General features: G+C 45.9%; 2 protein-coding genes across 2 annotated transcripts; one reads left to right on the forward strand and one right to left on the reverse strand.

Moving 5' to 3' along the window:
• Positions 1-7677: 7677 nt before the first annotated feature.
• LOC117525348 (nectin-1-like) lies at positions 7678-14791 on the reverse strand. Its single transcript, XM_034187184.1, has 3 exons — positions 14722-14791; positions 8111-8449; positions 7678-7999 (listed from the first exon to the last, which is right to left on the reverse strand). The coding sequence occupies exons 1-3, from the start codon at positions 14789-14791 to the stop codon at positions 7692-7694; spliced, it is 717 nt and encodes a 238-aa protein (XP_034043075.1). The 3' UTR covers positions 7678-7691.
• Positions 14792-15591: 800 nt separating this feature from the next.
• Positions 15592-22637, forward strand: LOC117525349. The gene is made up of 2 exons (XM_034187185.1): positions 15592-16329; positions 22240-22637. The coding sequence occupies exons 1-2, from the start codon at positions 15600-15602 to the stop codon at positions 22635-22637; spliced, it is 1128 nt and encodes a 375-aa protein (XP_034043076.1). The 5' UTR covers positions 15592-15599.
• Positions 22638-25325: the final 2688 nt, after the last annotated feature.

A 25325-nucleotide genomic window follows, 5' to 3' on the forward strand; every position in this document is an offset into this window, starting at 1 on the left:
ATTTAAGGGGAGGACAGCTGTAGGTTTAAGCCAGGTTTCACATAACCCAGTCATCTCTAAGTGATGATCAAAATCAACAATGATTTTGAGGATAGTGATTTTATGTTAATGAGACCCAGACTAAAAACCCCAGTGGGGTTGACAGTTGGACTGTTTGGGTTTAGGGGTGGTTCCAGAGTAGCATATACAAGATGCCTGGAAGTAGGTTTAGGTTTGAGACATTCAACATGAGTTGTAGATAGCAGACACAAAATCTTTGCTATTGCTGGAACAACCAATGGACCATCCTCAATTTCAACATCATCCAATGTAGTAATGGGTATTACGTTTGCAAAACACAATCCTCTATGATTTTTATGGACACGTCTATGGAAGCAGGCCGCAGTCTCAACTTGCTGAATTTCCCTCCCTGGCAGATAAACTGCACTATCACCATAGTGGGTTTTCTGCACTAATTTCCCCGCTAAGCTAATGGATTCCACACCTACATTTGTCATAAGCCTTGCAGGGTCTCTAATCACCTGCTCCGTGGCCTGCTGTAAATTCCTTTTGTTATCCTCTCTGTAGAGCTGTATGGTCGCAGACAAGATGGTGGCGCCTTCCCCAGTAAGGTGAAGGCCATCCAGCATCAGGAAGCCACGGCGGCCCCAGAACGAACGCCAGTTATCAATAAAGCTAAAGCCTTGCTGTGTACAAAATTGCGCCAGCCACCTATTTAAAGATGTCAGCCTGCTAAACGCCTCATAATTACCCCGGGAGGAGAGGGGACCAGAGATTATTAATTGATGCTGACATCTTTCTGGCAAGGTCACAAGTCCTCTCTATGTCCATTTTTGTGATCTCTGAGTGCTTCATCCTGACATCATTGGAGCCGACGTGAATAACTATGTGACTATATCTCATGTCATGTTTCTTAGTCTGTCTTCCCTTCTGCAGAGTCAGCACCCTAAGATGGGATGCAATGTCGGGAGCTCTGGCCCCAGGAATACATTTAATGTCTGCCGGCGTCTGACAGAATCTGACAATAGAATCTCCTCTCACTAAAGTCCAGTATTTCGGCCTGGAGACAGGAGTGGAAGTCACACGTGGGCTCAGAGAATTCACATCAGGCAAATCCAAGGTGGAGAACTGGTTCACAGTGGCGAGTGTGACTGGGGTACCACAACCTAGCATCAAGGCCTACAGGGCTTCCTCCGCCTAGCCACAGTCCGAAAGCCGTCCCTCCACAGCCGGCGTTTCTAAGCTGATGCTAATGGGCATGCTAGCATGCCCAACACTAACCTCATCTGGAGTACCCGTAACATCTAACTCCACTGAGCTAAGAAGCTGTTCCAACTTACGGACACGGCTCTCTCAAAGAGCCACCCTCTCTTCCAACAACATGCAGGATTTACGGAGGGTGTAAAGTAGTGTACTTTGTGCACTAGGAAATTCAAGAGTATTGCCAAGCAAGCACGAGCTAACCAATAATGAATAAGCTAACCACTCCTAAGGCTCACACAGAAGCAAAATTAGTTAAAATTCACAGCACAAGTATTAGACTTGTAGGAACAGTAAACAGTAAAAAAAAAAAAAAAAATCATGGTTTAGGAGAAGGATACAAAAAGCTATCTCATAGATTTCAGCTGTCAGTTTCCACTGAGGAACATAGTGAGGAAATGGAAGACTGCAGGCACAGTATTAGTTAAGGCCCGAAGTGGCAGGCCAAGAAATATCTCAGATAAGCTCAAGCGAAGGATGGTGAGAACAGTTATAGTCAACCCACAGACCTGCTCCAAAGACCTACAACATGAACTTGCTGCAGATAGTGTGTCTGTGCATCGTTGAACTACACTCAACAAAAATATAAACGCAACACTTTTGGTTTTGCTCCCATTTTGTATGAGATGAACTCAAAGATCTAAAACTTTTTCCACATACACAATATCACCATTTCCCTCAAATATTGTTCACAAACCAGTCTAAATCTGTGATAGTGAGCACTTCTCCTTTGCTGAGATAATCCATCCCACCTCACAGGTGTGCCATATCAAGATGCTGATTAGACACCATGATTAGTGCACAAGTGTGCCTTAGACTGCCCACAATAAAAGGCCACTCTGAAAGGTGTAGTTTTATCACAGCACAATGCCACAGATGTCGCAAGATTTGAGGGAGCGTGCAATTGGCATGCTGACAGCAGGAATGTCAACCAGAGCTGTTGCTCGTGTATTGAATGTTCATTTCTCTACCATAAGCCGTCTCCAAAGGCGTTTCAGAGAATTTGGCAGTACATCCAACCAGCCTCACAACCGCAGACCTTTGAGTTCATCTCATACAAAATGGGAGCAAAACCAAAAGTGTTGCATTTATATTTTTGTTGAGTGTATATAGCGCACTTTGCACAAAGAGATGCTGTGTGATGCTGTAATGCAGAGGAAGCCTTTTCTGCATACACATAACAAACAGAGTTGCTTGAGGTATGCTAAAGCACATTTGGACAAGCCAGCTTCATTTTGGAATAAGGTGTTGTGAACTGATGAAACTAAAATTGAGTTATTTTGACATAACAAGGGGCAGTATACACAGCTGAAAAAGAAAACACAGCATTCCAAGAAAAACATTTGCTACCTACAGTAAAATTTGGAGGTGGTTCTATCATGCTGTGTGGTCAGTGCAGGTACTGGGAATCTTGTTGAAGTTGAGGGTCACATGGATTTAGTCAATATCAGCAGATTCTTGAGAACAATGTTCAAGAATCAGTGACAAAGTTGAAGTTTCGCCAGGGCTGGATCTTTCAACAAGGTAACGACCCTAAACATTACTCAAAAACTACTAAGGCATTCATGAAGAGGAACAACAGTCCCCAGACCTGATTATTATTGAAAATATGTGGTGTGATTTTAAGCAGGCTGTCCATGCTCAGAAACCAACAGATGTTTTGTAAAGAATGGTCCAAAACACCTTCAACCAGAATCCAGACTCTCATTGGAAGCTATAGGAAGCGTTTAGAGGCTGTTATTTCTGCAAAAGGAGGATGTCCTAAATATTGATGCATTTTTTTCTGTTGGGGTGCCCAAATTTATGCACATGCCTAATTTTGTATAATGAATTTTTGCACACTTTCTGTAAATCCTATAAACTTCATTTCACTTCTCAAATATCACTGTGTTTGTCTGCTATACAATATATTTAACTGTAATTGCTGATCAAAAAAAACAATGATTTATAAAGGAAAATCATGGAAATCATCAGCGGTGTCTAAACTTTTACATACCACTGTACTTTGGCAACTGACTGCTGAGCCGTTACCGAGCCATGTGTTTTCACCTCATTATCTAACCGACAAATCAGAAGACAAATGGTCGACAGTTGAGTTTACACATGATACATCTATTGGAGAGTTCAGTTAACCGGCGATTTGAAGCAAAACGTCCTCGCGTCAAGCAATCCAGTCCAGTCAAAGATTCAAGCTTCTCTACTATGGAAACCACCTGGACAACTGAGAGACTACACAGAAACGTCAGTTAAATGACTCGTTTGAAACAAGTATCCGGCTCAACCCTACCCAGGAGGCCTATAAACAGTGACAAAGTAACATAACGGATTTCCATTTCTCTTACCCTGGCAATACATAGCATTGTGGGCATAGCAGAGAATCACATGCCCAAATGAATTACATATGTGACCCCCGACAGTTAATAAGGTAAACCTAGATTTATAAATATAAGCAACACAACCGTCTTTCCTCACATCACGAAAAACGTGACTAAATGTGTACGCTGGTGGGCAGGCCTCACTCAGAGGAAGGACAGCTGTAGATTGAAGCCAGGTTTCACATAACCCAAGCATATCTCGGTGATGATCCATTATTAGATCATTAACCAGCAATGACTTTGAGAACAGTCATCTGATGTTGATGAGACCCAAACTAGGCTCTCAGTGGAATTGACAGTTTTTAATGAAGCCATGCAGAGATTGAGCTCCTCAGCAGCCAATGACGCAGCTCGTTTCAGCAGTCGAAGGAACTCAAGTGAAACGCCGCATCTGGAGGCCCACAGCCGACAGCACTGGCGTGGAACCTCTATGGCCCGGTGAGAGGAAGCAGCACAACGCGTCAGCGAAAACGGGCACAGGTTGGGCAGAGTCAGTCTTGTCATTGGAGGCGGTGGTCCATGGAAGACAGGACGGATCCAACAGCCCCTCTTGTGCAACGAGCGCTCCCACGAATAGAAATGGCGTCCATCCGGGAGGAGGCGAGGATCAAACCCTCTAGCAAAGGCTGCCAGGTAGTCCTAAAATTTCACCAACACACCGCTCTGTTTTCACCATCTTCTAAAGCGCCTTTTCCGAGGAGGAATGCAGGGGAAACAAAGTAGCCGCACAGGGATTTCAGCAAATACAGGTGGCAAATTAGGGTGGGGCTTTCCCAGTCCGGACTTTGATGGTAACAGCAGCTCACAGAGAGCATTAATGTTTAAGAGAGTCCAGTGGTTATAAACAATTAAAGCGGAAACATGTTCGTAAAACACACATAGCAGAAAAATAACTGCGAACAATATACCCAGCAGACGAGAGAGATGAGGCTGAAGGCGTGCCACCACAGGCGCCATCTTACCATTCCCCATAGATTCCTACTCATACCAATTGTTTCACAAACCTGTTCAGTGCGCATCAGAGGTCATTGCCTGATGAAGCCAACGAAACACATCATCCACAAAAAGCAGAGATGCAACTCTGAGGTCACCAAACTGAACACCATCCAGTCCCTGACTGCACTTTGAAATCCCATCCATAAACATCATGAACAGGACTAGTGACAAGGGGCAGCCCTGGTGAGAGTCCAACACCCACCAGTAACAGGTCTGATATAATGCCGAGAATGCGGACACAGTTCTTACTTTAGTCATATAGAGACCGGATCGCATGTTTCAGCAAATCCAATACCCCATACTTCTGCAGTAGGAAAGTGGTTTAATGAAAGAATCCAATCATGGATCTGTGAGTTCTGTTGGACAAACAAGTCCAATTCATGGAGGTCCCATCTTTCAAATTAGAGAAATTAGTGTCTGCTGCTGACGTGTTTGTGCCAGGTACCACAGTACACCTTCAGAGGTCAGGTGGGGTCTGTGCCTCAATGGCTCAGAAGGGGGGCTACACAATGTTAGGCCAGTGGCCATGATGTTATAGGTGATCAGTGCATTTTCTAACCTGTCTAAAACCAGCAGTTTGCCAGACAACTAGACAGGATGTGACATGTCATGTCACATTCAGGATGTGTGTCGTATCATGTCCTTTCTGCAAGTGTGCATAGTGGTCACAAGACTTACAGCAAACATGGAACTAAACTGAAGATGTTAATTTTTTTTTTTTTTGCTTTGTCCCGTCCCTTGCGTCATTCACTGTTAAGAGTAAACAAAACAATGGGGGTCAAAACCTCAACTTGTATTTGGTTCATCCATGGATGTGTAGACATGCAGATGATGGAGCAAATGCTGTCAAAAGTTGGAAAAGGAAGATATTCCAAGTTGATTGTAGCTGACACAACACAATGATTCTGGAGATTTTAAACATGCAAACGCCACAGCAGAAGACAGTCATCCTTGTTCAGGAAAAGGCAGTTCCAGGTGACCACCCACAAGAGCCACCCCAGGTTTGAATCTGGTGCCTCTGTGCAGTGGCCGATTTCAGTGGACTGGTTGTGGTAATTACATGATTATATTCAAGGGTGGGAATGGATTGGTTGTCTGTCTGAGTGATTGTCCTTCAAGACCCAGGGCAGTTCCATTATGTGGTAGATGCAGCACCCACTCATGCACACAGACTTGCTTTGAGAAAATAAAACACCACAACTACAAGCAAATGCCTTGATATTGGGTAGGGAAAATGTATTTTACATAATATATACTCAACAAAAATATAAACGCAACACTTTTGGTTTTGCTCCCATTTTGTATGAGATGAACTCAAAGATCTAAAACTTTTTCCACATACACAATATCACCATTTCCCTCAAATATTGTTCACAAACCAGTCTAAATCTGTGATAGTGAGCACTTCTCCTTTGCTGAGATAATCCATCCCACCTCACAGGTGTGCCATATCAAGATGCTGATTAGACATCATGATTAGTGCACAGGTGTGCCTTAGACTGCCCACAATAAAAGGCCACTCTGGAAGTTGCAGTTTTGTTTTAGGGGGGGGATACCAGTCAGTATCTGGTGTGACCACCATTTGCCTCATGCAGTGCAACACATCTCCTTCGCATCATCCATGAAGAGAACACCTCTCCAACGTGCCAAACGCCAGCGAATGTGAGCATTTGCCCACTCACGTTGGTTACGACGACGAACTGGAGTCAGGTCAAGACCCCGATGAGGACGACGAGCATGCAGATGAGCTTCCCAGAGACGGTTTCTGACAGTTTGTGCAGAAATTCTTTGGTTATGCAAACCGATTGTTCCAGCAGCTGTCCGAGTGGCTGGTCTCAGACGATCTTGGAGGTGAACATGCTGGATGTGGAGGTCCTGGGCTGGTGTGGTTACACGTGGTCTGCGGTTGTGAGGCTGGTTGGATGTACTGCCAAATTCTCTGAAACGACTTTGGAGACGGCTTATGGTAGAGACATGAACATTCAATACACGAGCAACAGCTCTGGTTGACATTCCTGGTGTCAGCATGCCAATTGCACGCTCCCTCAAATCTTGCGACATCTGTGGCATTGTGCTGTGTGATAAAACTGCACCTTTCAGAGTGGCCTTTTATTGTGGGCAGTCTAAGGCACACCTGTGCACTAATCATGGTGTCTAATCAGCATCTTGATATGGCACACCTGTGAGGTGGGATGGATTATCTCAGCAAAGGAGAAGTGCTCACTATCACAGATTTAGACTGGTTTGTGAACAATATTTGAGAGAAATGGTGATATTGTGTATGTGGAAAAAGTTTTAGATCTTTGAGTTCATCTCATACAAAATGGAGCAAAACCAAAAGTGTTGCGTTTATTTTTGTTGAGTGTATATATTCCCAACCAGATTTGTTATGGGAATGGCTTCATTTTTTTTGTTTGGTTGTCCCATATCATGCCTGCGTTGAACAAACTATGTTTGTAATTTGGTTAAACTGATGAACAATATGCAGTTATAGCCACCACAACATTCTCAGCTATGCATTTCTTATGTACTGTATATTTGTACTTAAAAAGAAAAGGAAAAGTTTACATACAACTGAAGGACAGGATTTCCTCCTTCAGAGCTACAGATGTGATGAGGCATCGGACCAGCTGATGATTTTTTCAAGTCTAATCTGTTTTTTCCCCACACACATCGTTACAACTCAATGACCAAGATGAATGTATTTATTTTTTGCTATTAACATTCTCTTGATGATGTTAAGCTGTCTATTATGACGTGTACTGCTGCCTTTCTTGACTAGATCACCCTTGTAAAAGAGGTCTTGATCTCAGTGGGCTTTTATCTGGTTAAATAAAAGTTATTATTATTATTATTGTGAAGATCTTGCATCCATCTGTCTGTCTGTCTGTCTATCTGTGCTCAGTGTAAGTGCAGTCCTATTACTGCCAGGGTCTTCAAATTCACAGGGAACATTCTTGGGACACATGTAATTTGGTTAAACTAAACTTGTGAACAATATGCAGTTACACCCACCACAACATTCTCAGCTATTTGTAGTTAAAAAACAAACAGAAAAGTTCACATACAATTGACCTGTAGACTGAAGGACAGGGTTTCCTCCTTCGACAGAGCTACATATGTGATGCGGCATCGGACCAGCTGATGATTCATCTCTTGGGTTGGTACCCCGACCAGAGTGCTGACTGTGGTTGTCGTCCCGTTTGGATGTGAAGTATTGCTGATTGTTGCTCGCACTCCTTTCAAATCCCCGGTCAGCCATTTCACTTGAACAGGAGGCTTGGAATCAGCAGCCGTGCACGTTGCGAGGGTAACATTCTCATTACCCAAAACAAGATGCTCATGTGTCAGACTTGTGACAGGAGGGACTGAAAGAATGACCAAATATTAAATTAGTCAATTAAAAACAAACAAGGAAGCACAGTTAGTGGAAAACACTAAACACAAATGATTTTGTAAAACAGAAAACGTTAACTTGCCAATGACAGTCAGCTGGATTTTTGTGTCAACGTTGCCACTGGGAAACAACGTGAAGATGCAGGTATATAAACCTTCATCCTCCACTGTCACACTGATGAGCTGCAGAGAGCCAATATGTTCCTGAAGGCTCCCAGTAAACACAAATCGTGAAGTGTCACCACTGAAAACCAAGGGATCGTCTGCAGTGACGGTGAAGAAGTTGGAATTGTGAGGTGTTTTCCTCGTATTCCTCTGCCAGGAAACTTGCGAGGTGGACTCCTTCGTTTCTTTCATTACACATGGCAAGGTAACATTACGTCCTTTTACTCCAATTACCCTTACCTTTCCAGTACGAATACCTGTAAGAAACAAGACAACTCAAAAGTCACACAGAGACACAGATTTAAGCGGGCACACACCTGCAGAAATACCTGATTTGATGAGATTTTTTTACATGAACAATTAAAAGAGAATAAAGAAAAACAAACACCAATGCCAAGCCTGACTATTCTAGGTTAGGAATGCTCCCCGTATACAAGTCTGGGTTCAGAGACACTACAAGAGGTGCCAGTGCACTCACATACTTGGAGTATTTTGAGAATGATGTATGGTCAAGTATCTTGAGCCATGACTAATATCACATTATTTAAAATGGGATAAGAATGGACAAATTTAGCAATAATCCTTGGTTTTACCAGCTACATTTACATGAACCCGTAATTAGAGTCCATGTAAATTAATTATTAAATTAATGATGAACAAAATGACTAATAATGTGGACATAAACATCTCAGGGCAGCATATTGGCTTAGTGGTTAGCACTGTTCCTCACAGCAACGTGGTCATAGGATCACTTCCCACCTGAGCCTTTCTGTGTGGAGATTGCATGTTCTCTTCGTGTTTGTGTGGGTTCTCTCTGGCTGCTCCGGCTTCCTCCCTCTTCAAATGACATGCAGATTAAGTGATTTGGTGACTCTAAATTGACTGTAGATGTATGTGCGGGAGTGAATATATTTCTGTCCATACAGTAGTGTTCAGAATAGTAGTGCTATGTGACTAAAAAAATTAATCCAGGTTTTGAGTATATTTCTTATTGTTACATGGGAAACAAGGTACCAGTAGATTCAGTAGATTCTCACAAATCCAGCAAGACCAAGCATTCATGATATGCACACTCTTAAGGCTATGAAATTGGGCTATTAGTAAAAAAAGTAGAAAAGGCGGTGTTCACAATAATAGTAGTGTGGCATTCAGTCAGTGAGTTTGTCAATTTTGTAGAACAAACAGGTGTGAATCAGGTGTCCCCTATTTAAGGATGAAGCCAGCACTTGTTGAACATGCTTTTCTCTTTGAAAGCCTGAGGAAAATGGGACGTTCAAGACATTGTTCAGAAGAACAGCGTTTGATTAAAAAGTTGATTGGAGAGGGGGGAACTTAAATGCAGGTGCAAAAAATTATAGGCTGTTCATCTACAATGATCTCCAATGCTTTAAAATGGACAAAAAAAAAAAAAAAAACAGACGCGTGGAAGAAAACGGAAAACAACCATCAAAATGAATAGAATAATAATCAGAATGGCAAAGGCTCACCCACTGATCAAGCTCCAGGATGACTCAAAGACAGTCTGGAGTTACCTGTAAGTGCTGTGACAGTTAGAAGACACCAGTGTGAAGCTAATTTATTTGCAAAAACCCCCGCACAGTCCCTCTGTTAAATAAAAGACGTGCAGAAAAGGTTACAATTTGCCAAAGAACTCATCAACTGGCCTAAAGAGAATGGAGGAATATTTGTGGACTGATGAGGGTAAATTGTTCTTTTTGGGTCCAAGGGCCACAGACAGTTTGTGAGACGACCCCCAAACTCTGAATTCAAGCCACAGTTCACAGTGAAGGACAGTGAAGCATTGTGTGCAGGCATCATGATATGGGCAGTTCTCCTACTATGGTGTTGGGCTATATATTGCATACCAGGTATCATGGATCAGTTTGGATATGTCAAAATACTTGAAGAGGTCATGTTGCCTTATTGCTGAAGAGGACATGCCCTTGAAATGGGTGTTTCAACAAGACAATGACCCAAGCACACTAGTAAACCAGCAAAATCTTGGTTCCAAATCAACAACATGCCTCGCAGATGTGAAGAAATCATGAAATCTGTGGTTATACAACCTAAACACTAGTTTAGTGATTCACAGGATTGCTAAAAAAAAAAAGCAGTTTGAACATAATAGTTTGAGTGTGTAGCATCAACAGCAGATGCTACTATTATTGTGAACACCCCCTTTTCTACTTTTTTTTTTTTTTTTTTACTAATAGCCCAATTTCATAGCCTTAGAGTGTGCATATCATGAATGCTTGGTTTGTTGGATTTGGATTTGTGAGAAATTACTGAATCTACTGGTACCTTGTTCCCATGTAACAATAAGAAATATACTCAAAACCTGAATTAATCTTTTTAGTCACATAGCACTACTATTATTCTGAACACTACTGTATGTGACCCTGCAGCAGACTGCGTCCTGTCCAGGGTGTACCTCTCCCTCAACCCTATGACTGCTGGAATAGGCTCCAGCCCCCAGTGACCCTTGTTTGGAGTAAGCGGGAATACAAAATGGATGGATGGATGGATGGATGGATAAACGTCTCATACATACAGTCATCAATCAGAATGAAATAGATCAATCTGATTAGTGTTTTGGTAATAAAGACAAGAATGTGAAATCTAAAAAAGCACATTTAGTAGTTTATTTGGATTGTTTGTCAGATTGTTTGGGTGCATTATAATGGTTCAATGCAGCTATAGAGATAGACCGAAGTAGCAGGTGGACTCCCCATACTGCATTTTACACACACATTATTTTATTTATTATTTTTTTTACAGTGGGGCAAAAAGTATTTAGTCAGTCCCTGATTGTGCAAGTTCTCCTACTTAGAAAGATGAGAGAGGTCTGCAATTTCAACATAGGTACACTTCAACTGTGAGAGACAAATGAGAAAAAAAAAATCCAGGATCGATAAGCAGAATCGATAGACAAATCTTATCAATACCCATCCCTATTAGCAACTGAAATGTTTAGTCAGTATTACTGTGGGCATACATTTTACTATCTTTAAACTATCTTGCTAGGTCTGACGCCTAGCTGGCAGAGGAGCTGAACCGCTTCTTTGCCCGCTTCGAAGCAGACAGTCCAGCAGCAAACTCCACCCACCCACCCTCCAGCACTAGCACACTAACACTTCAGGAACACGAAGTGAGACGTGTGCTGAAGGCGGTGAACCCAGGAAGGCAGCCGGCCCCGATGGTTGTACCTGGAAAGGTACTGAAAGCGTGAGCGTGTGCTGACCAACTGGCTGGAGTTCATCTGCATCTTCAACCTGTCCCTGTCGCAGGCCATCATTCCACTTTGCCTCAAATCCTCCACATCATTCCAGTCCCAAAGAAGTCAGGAGTGGAGAGCATAAATGACTACAGGCCTGTTGCACTTACGTCTGTGGTCATGAGTGCTTTGAAAGACTGGTCTCTCAGCACATCAGAGCCTGTCTGCCTCCCACTCTGGGCCCCCAGCAGTTTGCCTACAGGGCAAACCGCTCCACAGAGGACGCTATCACCACAGCTCTCACACACCGCGCTGAGCCACCTGGAGCACCAGGGGAGCTAAGTGAGGATGCTCTTCCTGGACTCAGCTCAGGCCTTCACCCACATCATCCCGGAGATCCTGGTCCAGAAACTGACACATCTGGGCATCTCCACCCCCATCTGCCAGGTGGATCAAGGACTTCCGCAAAAACCACCCCACAGTCCATGAAACTTGGCCCCCACATTTCCTCCACCATCACACTCAGCACCGGTTCCCCTCAGGCTGTGTACTGAGCCCCCTCCTGTTCACCCTTTACACGCACGACTGCTCTCCGACCCATCCCACAAACCCATCAGTAAAGTTTGCGGAGCGACACCACCGTGATTGGGCTCATCTCAGGGGGGATGAGACTGACTACAGAGATGAGGTCAAAACCGACTGACAGCGTGGTGTTCAGACTACTAACCTGCCGCTGAACACCACAAAAACAAAAGAAATAATCCTGGACTTCAGGAAGAACAGGGCTGACCCAGCCCCGCTGTACATCCAAGGGGACTGTGTGGAAAGGGTCAGCTCCATCAGGTTCCTGGGAGTGCAGCTCTCTGACAGCTTCTCCTGGACTGCCAACACCACAGTGGTGGTGAAGAAAGCCCAGCAGCGACTCCACTTCCTGAGGGTGCTCGGAGAAAAACAATCTGGAGGAGAAGCTGCTGGTGTTGTTCTACAGTCACCATCGAGGAGCATCCTGACGTACCTGCATTACAGCGTGGTACGGGGGGTGCTCGGCAGCAGACAGGAGAGCGCTGCAGAGGGTGATCAAAATGGCACAGGGATCACTGGTTGCTCTCTGCCCAGCCTGGCAAGACATTGCCAGCTCTCGCTACCTCAGCAGAGCTGCCAGCATCAGCAAAGGCAATCCCACCCCAGCCAACCCAACTGTTGACCTACTACCCACCCCGGCCGACAGTATAGGTCAATCAAAACTAGGACAAACAGACTTAGGACACTTTCTCCCCCAGAGCGATCACCTGCACTGAACAATAACAAATCACTCTAACCCGCACCTTTCAAGTTTTCTTGTGCAATATCTGTAAACCATGTGCAATTTTCCCGTGCAATATGATTCACAGCAAAGCAAGCAAAAAAAACACAGCAAAGCAAGCAAGACAAAAACTATGAAGAAAGGGCTGGAAAACAAAGGAGGAAAGCACAATGATTTGGTGGGAGAAGTGAGAACATCAATTTCTATTTAATCCACGTGATGGCGGATGCAGCCTGTGAGCCGTTGCTAGAGTGCCTCATCTTGCTTAGTGTCATTATGCGGTCGTCCGGCTTTAGATTACATAGAAATAAATTATTTGCTGTCTTAAACTTGGGTTAAAAGTGATCTGAAAATGCTGTTTTGTGCAGCGTTCAGGTGTTACGACAAGCTGACAAGGAGTATGAGCTGGTAAATAAAGGTTACAGTGGTCCCTCGTTTATCGTGGGAGTACATTCTAAAAATAACCCGCGATAAGCAAAATCCGAAGTAGTCAGCGCTATTTTTTGCAATTATTATAAATGTTTTAAGGCTGTAAAACTCCTCACTACACACTTTATACACTTTTCTCAAACAGGCATTAACATTTTCTCACTTTTCTCTCCTGTGTAAACACTCTCTTTTTTTCTTCTGTGCGAGAAGATTATAAACAGACAAGCAGAGCACACTGCCTCCGGAGGTATGGATGCGGGACCGCAAAGAATCCAAGTCATAGTCACGGAGCTCTGCGGCTCTGCGGTCAACATCCGGATCAAACAGCAAGCATAGTCTCTGGACCTGTTGCCAGATTGGTACAGCTCAGCACAGCAGACATGAGGGCGGTGTGAGTGGCCCGCTGCTGCGTTTACCGAGCCCGCAGACTCAGTAAACACATCGGAGGCAGTGAGCGCAATCACGGTGATGCCAGCCTGATAAGGATGCAGAACACAATGTGCTGTTAAAAAAGGCATGCAAAATTGCACAAAAAAAATCCGCTAAACTGCGAGGCCGCGAAAGGTGAACCGCGTTATAGCGAGGGACCACTGTATAGTAAATTGCACACACAATCTAGCAAAACGAGCACACGATTGAGTAAAACAAGCACAGTATAATTGTGCATACAAATGGTAAAATGAGAGCACAATTTAATGAAACGTGCGCACATTTTAGCAAAATTTGCGCAATGTAGTAAGATGAGAGCACATTCTCTTGGCATGCAAACTCATAACCTAAACATGTAACTGTAATAAACCAAATTATGACTAACAATATAGATGCAGCAACTAACAGGGTCCAAGCAAGCTGGCAAACAGTGGTCGTTCACATAAACAACCCAACAATGCTCAATCTACTATGTATAACACAGCATGTGGTTGTAGCTTTTCTTTTTCAGATGCTGGTGTCACGCCATTTGTCATCATACATCTCCCACACACAAGAAGCTCTCCTGCAGTATGCAATGTAATGCCACCAGACCATCCTTGATCAAGCTTCCCCAAAAAGCAATGACTGCCCTCAAAGTGAATGTTTTTCCTTGGAGAACCATATTGGAGGGAAATTCACTCAAGGAAAATTCTGTGTGGTTTGCAAGGTCAGTGTCAATCCATGTCATTTCTCTAATGCTGTAGCTGTCCCTGCACAGAACACATTTCCTGAGTTGCAGTCTGCTGTTTTGAAATCTGATAGACACTGAGAATGATTCTGGATTGGTCCTGAAGCACGCAGACTCAGGAAGGCGGAGTCCTTCGTCCACACGGTGTCAAGCTGAGCCGAAGTTTTTTTGGGGGAAAGAACACGGCGGCGGCTTGGACACGCAGTCGAGCAGGTCCTGCGCATCTACGCGTTTATTGCACCTAAAAGGTCGTTCATCTGTTGTTAAAACCTCTGAGGTTTTAAACCGCAATTATTTTCGTGATCTTCATGCTTGTCGTAAAATCTGGGCTGAGTTTCAACGTGTGGCTTTTGCAATTACACTGTTGTTCATTGTTGCACTACCTGTGCGTATCTGCTTATCCGGAGCAATTGATGTCAATCACCTGTGCCATGAACGCCAGTGGGATCACGACACAGCAGGACTGTTGCTGCTGGTACACCAGGAGTTAACATCGGTACATGCTCGCCAAGTGGATATTCTGAAAGTTTTCATCACAACCTTTTTGGATATTACACAATTTATTCTTCTGTCCTACAACACGGGCGGGCCGCGGTGGGCAAAGCTACAGTTGGACAGCAGCAAGCCGCTTCATCACGCGCACAACCTGGCTTCCTGCTTGTGTTGCTCCTGCTCTCTGGAGATGTACATCTAAATCCTGGCCCTGGAGTTGGAACACCGCAGGCACAGGATACCAGCACGGGGCTCCAACTGAATGGTTCCCCGGAGCAGGTGAGCAATTGGACTCCTTTTTTGTGTGACCTGATCAACGCGGGGAGTGATTGTTTGAATAACACACCGTAGCTATTTGTTGGAAATCTAAGCGATCCTGTGAACTACATAAATAACTCATCTAGTGTTTCAGCGTGTCGGCAAACCGCTGTGAGGAAGCAGAGGCTGTACAAAACTTTTCAAACTGTTAATCACGCGAAGGTCCTTTTGGATCCGAAGTTAAAACCAAGGGGACTTTTTGGTGGACATTTAAACATTAGGAGTATTGCTGCAAAAAGTGATCAGTTAATCCATTTATTGTCAGATTCTAATCTGGATTTTCTTTGTATTTCTGAAATGTGGCTACAGTCCTCCACTCCCTCTCATGTATTTATGGTGCCAGGTTATCAGTGTTTCAGACGGGACAGACCTGTGGGTCGGGGAGGAGGGGTGTTAATATATGTAAGAAATGACATTAAATGAGAACGGGTGGTTTTTAAAGCTGCTAATACGCTGGAATATGTCGGATTGAAAATTATTTTATCCCAGCAAATGTCTTTTACAATTACTGGAGTGTACAGACCCCCCTCTGCAAATGATGCATTTTATGATCAGTTGACAGAAATGCTCAGAGAATGTAATCACAACAAAGAGTTAATTCTTATGGGTGATTTCAATTTAGACTGGGGAGATAGTGTAAGGAGAAAAAAGTTGAAAGGCTTGGCAGATAAATATAACTTAGATCAGCTCATAAAAGGAGTGACAAGAATTGCCAAAAAATCTAGCACACAACTTGACCTAATTTTTACCAATAAACCAGAAAGAATAACTAAAAGTTATAACCTTATTACTGGGTTATCTGATCATAATCTGACTTTGGTAGCTAGGAATCTTACTAAAAATAGGTTTAAATTTCGTTCAAAAACTCCAATAAATTTCTTAGGCATACCCAAAACTCAGCAAGCTGAGTTTGACAATGAAATCAGTGATCTAAGCTGGGAGGATGTAATAGCCTCTGAGGATTTGGAGGGCAGTTGTAATATATTTGTCAATAATATTAACTCTGTAAGAGAACGTTTTACTGTTAAAATCCAGAAAAAATGTAAAAGAAAGCAAAATCTACCATGGTTAACTGACAATGTGTGGAAACTCATGAAGCAAAGGGATGCTGCGCTAAGAAAAGCCATTAAGTCTAAAGTGAGCACAGACTTGCTGATTTTTAAAGGCCTAAGGAATAAGGTTATTTATGAACTGAGGCAGGCTAAATCTCAATTTTATCTTAATATTGTTGTGTGGGCCGCCAGAAGAGGAGGTACTGCTGGCCCACCACCAGAGGGCGCCCTGCCTGAAGTGCGGGCTTCAGGCACGAGAGGGCGCTGCCGCCTCAGGAACAAGCCGTGGTGACAGCTGTCACCCATCATCCGTGACAGCTGTCACTAATCATCCAATCCACATCTGGAATAAAAGCAGGAAGACACCTCCACCACACTGCCAAGATATCATCTTCTACCAGAGGTAATATCCTCAGCCTTTTTTTGTGGTATATTGTAAATCAGTTTATTGTGAGTGTTTGCAGGAGTACCGGTCCTTTTTGTGGAGGCTGTGCAAGACGGCACTCTTTTTCCTCTGAGGGATCGCTGCAAGTATTGAGTGAGAGGTGGAGGTGGAATTCCCACCAGGATTGTTACTGGGTGTTCACACACCCACCCTTGATTGTCTTTGCTTTCTGCCAGCAGTACCAGATCCGACACGCCGTGAAGGTGGCCACCTGGGGACTTCGGGACTTGGCGGCTCCAGTATTCCTCGGGTTCGGTGGCAGTGGAAATCGTGTGGTTCCGGTTCGTTTCCAGACGGGCGTCTCCTATCGTCGAGCCTGCCCACACGACACCTTATTGATTGACTTTTGCACATTCTGTAATCTGCTGTGTTTGGTTGTGTCATTCACAACAGTAAAGTGTTATAATTTGACTCCTTCCATTGTCCGTTCATTTACGCCCCCTGTTGTGGGTCCGTGTCACTACACTTTCCCAACAGGATATCTCGGCTAGCGTCATGGACTCCGAGGGGCGTCACCAGGCTGTTGAACAACCAATGGGAGAGCAGGGAGCGCAGGCATCTGCAGGAGGCGTGATTGGTGAGCTACAGCATATTCTCACCGCCTTTACGGCTCGGATGGATCAAATAGCCGAGCAAAACATCCTCCTGAACCGCAGGGTGGAGGCTCTCTCCGCGCAAGTGGCGGCGAGCGCTCAGGGCGCTGCTGCAGCTCCTCCTCCTGCCGACCCTGTGCTGGATATAAATGTTCCAGTGGTGGTTCAACAACCCCTCCCACCATCCCCTGAAGCATACATAAGCCCTCCTGAGCCGTACGGAGGTTGTGTGGAGACGTGCGCGGACTTTCTTATGCAGTGTTCGCTCGTCTTCGCACAACGTCCCGTCATGTACGCGTCAGACGCAAGCAAAATAGCTTATGTGATCACTGTGCTTCGGGGAGAGGCACGCGCTTGGGCTACGGCGCTTTGGGAGCAAAGTTCACGGCTCCTTCACACGTACACTGGGTTTGTGAGGGAGTTCAGAACTGTGTTTGATCACCCTAACAGGGGAGAGACCGCTTCAACAGTGCTGCTGTCGATGAGACAGGGATGCCGAAGCGCAGCTGCTTATGCAGTCGACTTCCGCATGTGAGGTCCGGCTGGAATAACGCGGCGCTCCGCGCCGCCTTTGTAAACGGACTGTCGTCAGTCCTAAAGGAGCACCTAGTGGCCAAGGATGAACCGCGGGAATTAGATGGGCTTATTGATCTTGTTATACGGTTAGACAATCGGTTGGAGGAACGCCGTCGGGAACGAGACGAAGGACGTGGCCGGGCGCGCGCCGTCCCTCTTCCTTCCGGGTCCGAGAAAGGTCCGCCCTTCCCACGCTCCCTGGCCTCTACGTCCTGTGGGGCGACAGCTCCCCCTGCTGACGAAGCTATGGACACGAGCAGGGCCACATTTAGACCACCTAATAGACAGAGGAGGTTTCCACGCGGGGCGTGTTTTGTTTGTGGCTCAATGGAGCATCAATTGAGCAATTGCCCCGAACGGTTAAAACACCAACGCCCGCCCCTAGAAACTGGGCTTAGGGTGGGCCAAGAAATTCACGTGGGACACACACATATTTCCACACGGCTCCCAGTTACAATCCTTAGTGGGGATTTAACCCTTCAGGCCCCAGCACTGGTAGACACAGGGTCAGAAGGGAATCTGCTAGACAGCAGATGGGCCAGGGAGGTAGGGCTCCCTCTGGTGGCGCTACCTACACCATTGCAGGTGCGAGCACTAGATGGCACCCTACTCCCTTTAATCACACACAGGACACCACCAGTAACTCTGGTAGTGTCAGGGAATCATAGAGAGGAGATTGAGTTTTTTGTGACTCCTTCTACCTCCCGTGTGATTCTGGGGTTCCCCTGGATGTTGAAACACAATCCCCGGATTGATTGGCCGTCCGGGGTGGTGGTACAGTGGAGCGAGACCTGCCATCGGATGTGTTTGGGATCCTCGGTTCCTCCCGGTTCCCAGGCTAAGGAGCAGGTCAAAGTTCCCCCCAATCTGTCGGCGATGCCAGTTGAGTACCACGATCTTGCTGACGTTTTTAGCAAGGATCGGGCACTCACTCTTCCCACGCATCGTCCGTACGATTGTGCCATCGATTTGTTGCCAGGTGTGGAGTTCCTGTCCAGCAGGCTGTACAACCTCTCCCGACCTGACTGCGAATCAATGGAGAACTACATCTGGGACTCCTTAGCTGCCGGGCTGATCCGTAACTCCACCTCTCCGATGGGAGCAGGTTTCTTTTTTGTGGGCAAAAAAGATGGCGGTCTTCGTCCATGCATTGATTACCGGGGGCTGAACGAGATCACGGTTCGCAACCGATACCCGTTGCCTTTGTTGGATTCGGTGTTCACCCCCCCTGCATGGAGCTAAATCTTCACAAAGTTGGATCTTAGGAACGCATACCACCTAGTTCGGATCCGGAAGGGAGACGAATGGAAGACGCATTCAACACCCCGTTAGGTCATTTTGAGTACCTGGTCATGCCGTTCGGCCTCACTAACGCCCCCGCGACGTTCCAAGCTTTGGTTAATGACGTCTTGCGGGACTTCCTGCACCGATTCCTCTTCGTATACCTGGATGATATACTCATCTTTTCTCCGGACCCTGAGACCCATGTACGGCATGTACATCAGGTCCTGCAGCGGTTGTTGGAGAACCGGCTGTTTGTGAAGGGCGAGAAGTGTGAGTTTCACCGCACTTCTTTGTCCTTCCTGGGGTTTATCATCTCCTCCAACTCCGTCGCCCCGGATCCGGCCAAGGTCGCAGCGGTGAGAGACTGGCCCCAACCTACGAGCCGTAGGAAGCTGCAACAGTTCCTCGGCTTTGCAAATTTTTACAGGAGATTCATTAAGGGGTATAGTCAGGTAGTTAGCCCCCTGACGGCCCTGACCTCACCAAAAGTTCCCTTCACCTGGTCGGATCGGTGCGAAGCCGCGTTTAGGGAGTTGAAACGCCGGTTCTCGACTGCACCGGTCTTGGTGCAGCCCGATCCTAGTCGCCAGTCTGTGGTTGAAGTGGACGCCTCTGACTCAGGGATAGGCAGCCGTGCTATCCCAGAGCGGAGAGACTGATAAGGTTCTTCACCCCGTGTGCCTATTTTTCCCGCAGGTTGACCCCAGCAGAGCGGAACTATGACGTGGGCAATAGAGAGCTCCTTGCGGTTTGAAAGAGGCTCTTGAGGAGTGGAGGACCACCTGCTGGAGGGAGGTCAGTGCCTTTCCGGTTTTCACGGACCACCGGAACCTGGAGTATATCAGGACCGCCAAGCGACTGAACCCCCGGCAAGCCGCTGGTCACTGTTTTTTTTGGCCGTTTTGACTTCCGGATCACCTACCGCCCCGGGACCAAGAACCAAAGATCGGATGCCCTGTCCCGGGTGCATGAACGGGAAGTCAAGACCAAGCTGTCGGATCCACCGGAACCCATTCTACCGGAGTCCACTATCGTGGCTACCCCTAACCTGGGCACGTGGAGAAGGACCATCCGGGAGGCCCTGGCACGGAGCCCGGATCCCGGAACAGGACCGAAAGACAGATTGTACGTCCCACCAGAGGCCAGAGCTGCCGTTCTGGACTTCTGTCACGGGTCCAAGCTCTCCTGCCACCCAGGGGTGCGTAGGACCGTGGCAGTGGTCCGGCAGCGCTTCTGGTGGACGTCCCTGGAGACTGATGTCCGGGCTTACATCCAGGCCTGCACCACCTGCGCAGGGGCAAGGCGGGCCCACCAGAAGGCACAGGGACTCCTACAGCCACTTCCTGTGCCTCACCGCCCCTGGTCCCACATCGGTCTGGATTTTGTCACGGGCCTCCCGCCGTCCCGGGGACACACCACCATCCTCACGATAGTGGACCGATTCTCCAAGGCGGGCCCACTTCGTGGCCCTCCCGAAGCTCCCGTCAGCCAGGAGACGGCGGATCTCCTGGTCCACCATGTCGTCTGGCTGCATGGGATACCAACAGACATCGTTTCGGATCGCGGTCCCCAGTTCTCCTCGCAGGTGTGGAGAAGTTTCTGCGGGAACTGGGGGCCACCGTAAGCCTCTCGTCTGGGTATCACCCACAGACTAACGGACAGGTCGAACGGGCCAACCAGGAGTTGGAGAAGGCCCTTAGGTGCACGACCTCCGCACACCCGACGGCTTGGAGTGAACATCTGGCCTGGATCGAGTACGCTCATAACAGCCAAGTGTCCTCTGCCACCGGCCTCTCCCCGTTCGAGGTGTGTCTGGGTACCAACCCCCTTTGTTTCCTTTGGTGGAGGGAGAGGTCGGTGTGCCCTCGGTCCAGGCCCACCTGCGGAGATGCCGTCGGGTGTGGCGCACCGCCCGTTCAGCCTTGTTGAGGGCCCGGACGAGGGCTAAAGCCCATGCAGACCGTCGACGGTCCCCGGCCCCCGCATACCGGCCCGGGCAGGAGGTATGGCTTTCCACCAGGGACATTCCACTACAGGTCGAGTCTCCTAAACTGAAAGACCGCTTCATTGGACCCTTTCCCATCCTCAAGCTTCTCAGTCCTACCGCAGTGAGGCTCCAACTCCCAGCCTCACTGCGGATCCATCCGGTTTTCCATGTCTCCAGAATCAAGCCGCATCACACCTCACCCCTCTGTGCACCCAGTCCGGCGCCGCCTCCTGCACGTATTATCGACAGGGAACCGGCTTGGACAGTTCGCCGGCTCTTGGACGTCCGTCGAATGGGCCGGGGCTTTCAGTATTTGGTGGACTGGGAGGGGTATGGACCCGAAGAACGCTCCTGGGTGAAGAGGAGCTTCATCCTGGACCCGGCCCTCCTGGCCGATTTCTATCGTCGCCACCCGAACAAGCCTGGTCGGGCGCCAGGAGGCGCCCATTGAGGGGGGGGTCCTGTTGTGTGGGCCGCCAGAAGAGGAGGTACTGCTGGCCCACCACCAGAGGGCGCCCTGCCTGAAGTGCGGGCTTCAGGCACGAGAGGGCGCTGCCGCCTCAGGAACAAGCGTGGTGACAGCTGTCACCCATCATCTGTGACAGCTGTCACTAATCATCCAATCCACATCTGGAATAAAAGCAGGAAGACATCTCCACCACACTGCAGAGATATCATCTTCTACCAGAGGTAATATCCTCAGCCTTTTTTTGTGGTATATTGTAAATCAGTTTATTGTGAGTGTTTGCAGGAGTACCGGTCCTTTTTGTGGAGGCTGTGCAAGACGGCACTCTTTTTCCTCTGAGGGATCGCTGCAAGTATTGAGTGAGAGGTGGAGGTGGAATTCCCACCAGGATTGTTACTGGGTGTTCACACACCCACCCTTGATTGTCTTTGCTTTCTGCCAGCAGTACCAGATCCGACACGCCATGAAGGTGGCCACCTGGGGACTTTGGGACTTGGCGGCTCCAGTATTCCTCGGGTTCGGTGGCAGTGGAAATCGTGTGGTTCCGGTTCGTTTCCAGACGGGCGTCTCCTATCGTCGAGCCTGCCCACACGACACCTTATTGATTGATTAATCTGCTGTGTTTGGTTGTGTCATTCACAACAGTAAAGTGTTATAATTTGACTCCTTCCATTGTCCGTTCATTTACGCCCCCTGTTGTGGGTCCGTGTCACTACACTTTCCCAACAAATATTTTACATAATGCTAAAGGTAATAGCAAACTAATATGGCAGGGCATCAATAATTTGATGAGGAATGAGCCACTTGTCCCAGAAGATATTCAATTGAATACTGATGGAATTTTGACGGATGACAAGTCTGCTGTTGCTAAAATTCTTAATCATTATTTTATTGATTCAGTAAATGATCTTGGGAGAAATTTCACTGAAAGGGAATTGGATATTACACCTATCACTCCTCCTGATGAAGCTTTCGTTTTGGCTCAAACAGATGTCACAGAAGTGAATAAAATGATCAGTTCTTTAAAGAATTCCAAATGTAGGGATGTTTTTCAGTTCGATACCATGTTTATTAAAAAACACCAGGCTACGTTAGTGCCACCAATTGCTCACTTAATTTATCAATAAAACATAATGGTTTTCTAAGTGCTTGGAAGCAAGCCATTGTCACTCCTATCTTTAAGTCTGGTGACCGTCATGAAGCGAGTAATTTCAGACCAATAAGTACTTGTATACTTCCAGTGCTTTCGAAAGTTGCTGAGAAGGTTGTAATTAAGCAACTGACTACATATCTCGCGGATAGTAAATTTTGTTTACATCCATTGCAGTTTGGCTTTAGGCCCAATCACTCCACTGAAACAGCTGTTTTGCATCTCACTGAGCAGATAAAATTTAAATTAGATAAAGGGGGGGTAGTTGGTGCCGTATTCTTGGATTTGAGAAAAGCATTTGATACGGTAAATCAGTGTTCTTATTTCAAAACTTTAAAATTTTAATATTTCATCAGAAACGCTGCAATGGATGGCTTCTTATTTATCTGATAGGATGCAATGTGTTAAAGTTAAGGATGTTCTCTCAGATAACATTAAGTGTACAATGGGTGTGCCACAAGGTTCTGTTTTGGGCCCCCTTCTCTTTAGTCTTTATATTAATTATCTGCCACAGGTGTGTCAGGGCATGGATCTGCAAATGTATGCTGATGATACTGTCTTATACACACATGCAAAAACTGCTGAACTAGCAGCTAGGAAGCTGACAGCTGCTATGGAAATGATTATGGAGTGGCTTGACCAGTCATGTCTCAGCCTAAACATAAGTAAGACAAAAGGTATGTTTTTTTTCTAAAACCAACCAGTGTGTGAGTGATGAACTGATTATAAAAGCTGAGAGGATTGACATTGTGAGGGAGTTTAAATATCTTGGAGTAGTAATTGATTCAAATATTAATTTTAAGTCACATGTGAAAAAAATGACCAAAACCATCAGATATAATTTGATGCATTTCAGACATATTAGAGGCTGTCTTTCAGTGGATGCTGCAAAGACCTTTATGCATGCTATGATTTTTTCTCATTTGTCATATTGTATCACATGTTGGGGGCAGGCTGGAGAAACAACTACTAAGCCACTGGAATCTCTATATAAACAAATGTTAAACGTTTTAGATAAAAAAATCTATGCAATATCATCACTGCAGGATTCTAGAAAAGCTGCATCTGTTTAGTTTTGAGAACTATAAACTGTTCTCTAATCTGTGTCTTACATTCAAGATTTTGAATGGATTAGCTCCTTCCCCATTATGTGAATTTGTTAATATTCGTCCAGTGCAGTCCATAAGATCTACCAGAATATCTTCAATAAGAGACTGTTCTGTGCCTTTCCGTCGTACTGCTTTTGGTCAGTCAGCTTTCTCTGTGAAAGCCACGACTCAGTGGAATGCTCTCCCTGACGGCATCAAGAACTCTGATTCTATTGGAAGTTTCAAGAACAAATTGAAAAATTTTCTGAAAGGTACTCAATTCTGCAACCACTGATTTTTTTGAAACATTATGTAAATAGGATTGTGCGAATGTGTGTTGTGTGGATGGGAGTGTATATCTCTGTGTGGGTGATTTATAGTTTTGCAGTTTTGAGTTTATGTTTTTTGTGACGTTATTTATGTTTTAACTGTGATTTGTCAAGGGACTGCAGATGTAAATTAGCTTTAAGCTAACTCTGGTACAATGCATCAAATGGAAACATTTATGTTTTTATTGTACATGGTCCCTTTATTAAAAAAAAAAGTTCTTCCACAACGGTTTCAAGCTGAGCCGTAACAGAATCTATCGGGACAGAAATGGCAGGAGGAACAAGTGGCACTTCCCTTGTCACTCCATTGCAGAGATAGCAGCACTGTGAAGAGCAGTGTTTCATGAGATAAACACAATACAGTTCTCATTGTGTTTGTAGTGACAGTCGAGATGTTGCACTGTGTATTGACTTGGAGGGTACCAGACCTCAACGGGACTGCTTCAAACATTGAACTAAGCAGCTCTGCCCTCCAAGAGTTTGTTGGGTCACACCATCTGTGGCAATGCCTTTCACCAGCTGCAAGACTGGGTTGTCAGCGTCTGTCTTAACAGCATTTTGAAATGCAGAGCTGTCACAGAAAGCACATCATAAGCACTGAAAAAAACGCATCAAATGCACGGGTGTTCAGCACAGAGACAGTTTTTTTGTGAAATCTAATAGGCTGATGAAGGTTTCTAGTTTTTAATAATCCCACCTTCACTCTTTTGACCCCAAAAGATGGATCTGCATGGAGCCATTCAGTGCAAGGAGAGAGGTAGGAAGTCCTTTTCCTTTTTTTGGGGTGCAACCACTAGGCCCCTCCAGTTTTGGACTGCATCTTCATCTGTTGGAGGAATGTTTGTGGCAACATCAGATTCCACAAAAGGGTGAGCATCCATTTTCATCTCGTCTCCTACACTGTGGACAGTCATGGATGCTGGATTGGCTTCTGTGACCATCACTGATCCCACTGTTGTCTCATTTTTGTTGATTTTATTTGTAGAACAAACCCACATCTTTCCTCCAATGACGGAAAGATGAGGAGCAATGAAGTAATCAACTTGAACAGGCAAGTTTCATGTTTGAAAAGGCCATGTTTTATATTTTTAAAGTCTGCTTCAGCAGTGGCTGAGCTTGGTGTGATGCTGGTGCTTTGTAAGAGAGGGACCATTATTCATGTAAAGAGTGGTAAGTAACTTGCAAGTCATATTATAGGGGATGAAGTTGCTCATAAACTTTAAGTTTCTTAAATATTTATTACGGCCA

This window comes from Thalassophryne amazonica, chromosome 14 (genome assembly GCF_902500255.1).
Source record: "Thalassophryne amazonica chromosome 14, fThaAma1.1, whole genome shotgun sequence".
NCBI classification, from domain to species: Eukaryota; Metazoa; Chordata; class Actinopteri; order Batrachoidiformes; family Batrachoididae; genus Thalassophryne; species Thalassophryne amazonica.